The 4,115-nt window shown below is 58.5% G+C and overlaps 1 protein-coding gene across 1 annotated transcript in view; it reads right to left on the bottom strand.

The window, feature by feature from the left end:
• RASGRF1 (Ras protein-specific guanine nucleotide-releasing factor 1) overlaps positions 1–4,095 on the bottom strand; it is a gene marked incomplete at its 5' end in the record, with an annotated part of 9,958 nt that extends 5,863 nt beyond the window's left edge. The window contains 8 exons of the mRNA XM_009073527.1: positions 144–204; positions 396–508; positions 1,109–1,215; positions 1,502–1,672; positions 1,795–1,920; positions 2,237–2,607; positions 3,175–3,423; positions 4,004–4,095. Coding sequence (XP_009071775.1) covers positions 144–204; positions 396–508; positions 1,109–1,215; positions 1,502–1,672; positions 1,795–1,920; positions 2,237–2,607; positions 3,175–3,423; positions 4,004–4,095 — 1,290 coding nt within the window. The remainder of the gene's footprint in view (positions 1–143; positions 205–395; positions 509–1,108; positions 1,216–1,501; positions 1,673–1,794; positions 1,921–2,236; positions 2,608–3,174; positions 3,424–4,003) is intronic.
• Between the last annotated feature and the right edge of the window lie 20 nt (positions 4,096–4,115).

Raw genomic sequence — 4,115 nt, 5'->3', positions numbered from 1 at the left:
CCCTACTTTGCAGCTGCACCCCCAGACATTGGGCTTGGAGACACACACTCCCCCAGGCTGGGTGTGCCAGTATCTTTGACTGTTCCCCTTCCACCATCTAGAGCTACTGGGCACAGGGAGGGAGGGAAGGAAGGGGTATTTACCATCTGCACAACCTCCTCTAGGGTTATCTGGTTGTCTCCTGGATCCTCCTGTGTCAAGGTCCTATGGCAGGAAAAGACAGTGTTACTCCATCTGGGGAAGCACAAGACCTGCACAGATCCAAGAGGGCAGCACAGCTCTGGGGGTTAGCGTGGATGAAGCACTCGGCCTTCTCTGATCCCAGGTGAGAGTGGGAACAGCAAGCACCTGGCACAGCCTCCAGGTAAAGCCACCTCCAGCCCATGGCCCTTCACCTGATGATGTTGGCAGCTGCTTTCCTCTCCTGGGTCAGGAGCTCAGGGTCGTGGATGACCTCCTCCAGGAATCCAATCACCCGGAACTTCAGCTCCTCATTGGTCTCGAAGTCCTGCCAAGGGCAGCACAGCCACGGCGTTAATGTGCTGGGAGTGACACCGATTCCAGGGGAGCTGCTCCCCGCCTGTTCCAACCCGGCTGAGACTCAGCTGGGGTCAGGGGCTGCCTCTTCCCAGCAAAATCCCAGCAAACAGAAACCTGCCAGGAAGGCACTGACTGGGCTCATCACCCAGCTTGGGAGAGCCACGGGGCTTCCCAGTGACAACCAGTACAGCACTGCTCCCAGTGCCCCCAGCAACCAGCACAGGGAAGGACAGGGACAGCAGGGAAAGCACCCACTGCCCTAACCCTGTCCCCAGCCTCAGCCCCTCAACAGGCACCAAACCCAGCGACTCCCCTTCCCCCATGTCCAGCCAGGGGTGACAGAAGATCTGGCTCCCCACCTCCTCCCCCTAGCTGTGCAAACACTGGGATCCCATGCCTGTTCCCCCATCAGCTCCCTGCTCCCCACTCCTCCTCTCAGCCTTTCATTTGCTTTATTAAAACAGAAGTGCCAAATTGCCTTCCAAGCTGGGGCCTGGTGAGCCAGCCAGAACGCAGGCAAATTCCTGCCAGCAGGGAACCAGGGAGAGAGGGAGCCCCCACAACCCACCTGCGAGTGTTTGGAGACCCAGTGCCGCAGCACATTGAGGACGCGGTTGGTGGCTGCTCTCCGGATCACGAACTCCTTGTCTCCGTTCCGCTGGTCTGTCGGGAAGCCTGAAACTGCCAGAGGACCCTCAGCACAGCACAGCTCCCTCAGGAACAGCTCATGCTGCTGTAGGGCTGTCAGAAGGAGCACCTCCCTTCCCAAGCACCCCTGAGCTGCTCTGTTAGGAGGCAGCTGGGACATAGCCCAGAGCAAGTGGGCACTGGGCTGCGAGGGCTCTAGGCTCCCCAAACAGGGGCTGCTCCCAGCCAGGGTGGTCCTGAAGGGAAACCCAGCTGGGAACAGTGGAAATGGGCACCCCAAAAACACATCCTGGCTCTCTTGGAGGGTGGGTACCTGCGCTGGCGAGGGACATCCTGCGGTACTTCTCCTTGGTGGGGGTGCCCTCGTTGGCCCCCGCCGTGGCAATGGCGAAGGCGGAGGTGGCGGACAGGGCGCTGCGGGTGCTGTCGAGGTCGCGGCAGGATGTCATGACCACCCCGTTGTTGTAGGAAAAGAGCGAGAAATCTGGGGCAGAACAAACCCAACACCACTGCAGGCACTGTCACAGCCCAGACACGTCCTCCCGCTTGCCAGCCCCCAGCACACAGGCACCCCCGGGTTGGGGCAGGACTTGGATCACTTGTTACCTGATGAATTTTTGCACTTGATGGACTTGGGAGTCGTCGGAGATTTCGTTGGAGAAGTTTCAGTTTCTGCTTCATCACTGTGGTTGGGATCCATGTCCGACTCTTCCCTGACAGACACATCTGAGCCTGGGAGGAGCAGGGAACCCCTTTAACTTCACACCTGACACAACTGCAGCTGCATTTTAGCTCTTCCAGGTGTTCCTAAATTCTGACCCATTCCAGACAGCACACACATGAAAGGTACGGCGCCCTGTGGTTACTCTGGGGGCTTTTGGGATGTGTTCTTTGAGGTGGGGTGGCACTTTCGTGATTTCTTTGGTTTTGTTATTACAAATAACTGAGTTTTCAGTGACCTCTCTGTACATGCACCCAAACTGGCCCCTCTGGGACAGAGCCCCCCACCCGCAAACCCACAGGGCCCCACAAACCTACAGGGACTCACTTTGCTTGCCTGACAGCGACTCCTCTTGCTTTTCTGAGGATGCTTCTCCTTCATCAGTGATTTTATTGGGGTAGCTACCGGACACGTACAGTTTGTTGATGTCCAGGGTGGTCTTACTGAAGGGAGCCATGGAAGAGTACATGCTGGCATAGCCATTGGAGGAGCAGCTGAGCGCCGCCAGGTCCAGCGCCTTCCCCCCCGTGATTATGGGGATGTTGAGGGACAGCTTCCTCCGGCGGCTGGGGGATGAGGACTTGGTGATGGAGAGCGGAGGGGGTGAGGAGAACTTGCGGTTGGCTCTGGGGGACTTGGGGGGCTCCCCATACAGCAGCTTGTTGTTCTGGCTGTTTGCAAACAGGAGCTCCAGGGACCTTGGAGAAGAGACAGGGAAGAGCTGAGTTCACACCTACTCTGTCCAGGGGGTTGTGGGGATTCCCCACTACAGCGCTGCGACCCCAGGGCACTGCAGAGCCAGTACAAGCTCCCTGCCCCACTCTCACTGCTTGGCCCTCCCAGGAGTGGGGAAACCTGAAGAGCTCAGGTTCACTGCCTTTCCCAGTCTGGGGGTATCACAGCTCACAGGGAGCAGGTGACACAGCCCCAGGGTGGCACCAGGGCCAGTTAGGGCTGGGGCAGAGAGACTGAGTGGGGACAGAGAAGGGACGTGGAGCAGTGGTAGTCCCCCCATAGAACCCATCACCCCTCCAGGGACAGAACAGGTCCCAGGGCAGCACCAGAGCCAGCCAGGCCTGGGACACAGAGAAAGGGGACAGAGAGGGGACAAGAGGCAGTGGCAGAACCCCCACAGACCCCACCAAGAGAGACTGAGGACAGAAAGGGGATGAGGAGCAGTGTCAGTCCTCCCATAGACCCCATCAACCCTCCAGGGACAGGGCAGGTCCCAGGGCAGCACCACAGCAGTGCCCCCGTGGCCTCACCGTGCAGGGATGGCACTGATTGGCTTCTTGTAGATGGTGATGAGCTTGTCAAGGACGACGAGGGCGGTGGTGAAGACCCGGTAGGAGTGCAGGAAGGTGTTGAGGAAGTCAATGCTCAGGAAGCGCAGGTCCGTCAGCCTCTCCAGCAGCCGCTCCACGCTGGCATAGCGGATCTGCAGGACCTTGCAGGAATTCATCGTTTTACTGAACCTAATGTCAACATCATCACAATACAAGCTGGCATCAGACCTGCAGAGAAACAAGATATCTATGGTTCCAGCCTGGAACAAAACCAAGAGACCATGGAAAGCGGCGCAGGAAGGAGCCTCAGTAGCACAGGGTGTCCCCATGGAAAACACAGCCAGGAATGCTCCCAGGGGAAACCCACAGCCCAGAATGGGTGGGAACACTGCAGACTGCTCAGCAGGCAGAGGCATATGGACAGACCAATCCTGGGTGCACACAAAACAAGCCCCTTTCCCAGGCCTGGCAGTACAGAGGGCAGCTGACATGGCAGGGACCCCCCTGAGCTGCTGGGACCAGCCCCCCTCATGCCACACGGGTCCCACCACAGACCAGGGCAGCCCTTGATCCCCAGAACCTCCAGAGATGACACCCCTCCCATTCTGGTGCTTTTACCCCCCCTTTCCCATCACTATTGTTCTCTGATCTCTCCCCTTTGCCATTCCCACCTCCCTGAGCACATCCCACACAAATCCCTCAGTTGTTAGTGCTCCTATGGAACACATGGGGAGGCCATGGAGGTCCCAGGGCTCCTGGCAGTGTTTGGCTGCCACAGGAGCTGTGTCCCAGCCCTCTCTGCACTCACTTGATCATCTGGGGCACAGTGACCTTGGAGTTCTCTTCGAAGGCGTTCATCATCAGGCCGTTGCAGCGGATGTTGTCCACGCACTGCGAGAGACATGGGTGGGAGGTGGGGG

The sequence above is a fragment of the Acanthisitta chloris genome, unplaced genomic scaffold (assembly GCF_000695815.1).
Source record: "Acanthisitta chloris isolate BGI_N310 unplaced genomic scaffold, ASM69581v1 scaffold16374, whole genome shotgun sequence".
NCBI lineage: Eukaryota > Metazoa > Chordata > Aves > Passeriformes > Acanthisittidae > Acanthisitta > Acanthisitta chloris.
The sequence above is the reverse complement of the archived record's forward strand: the minus strand, read 5'-3'. Positions and strand labels throughout refer to the sequence as shown.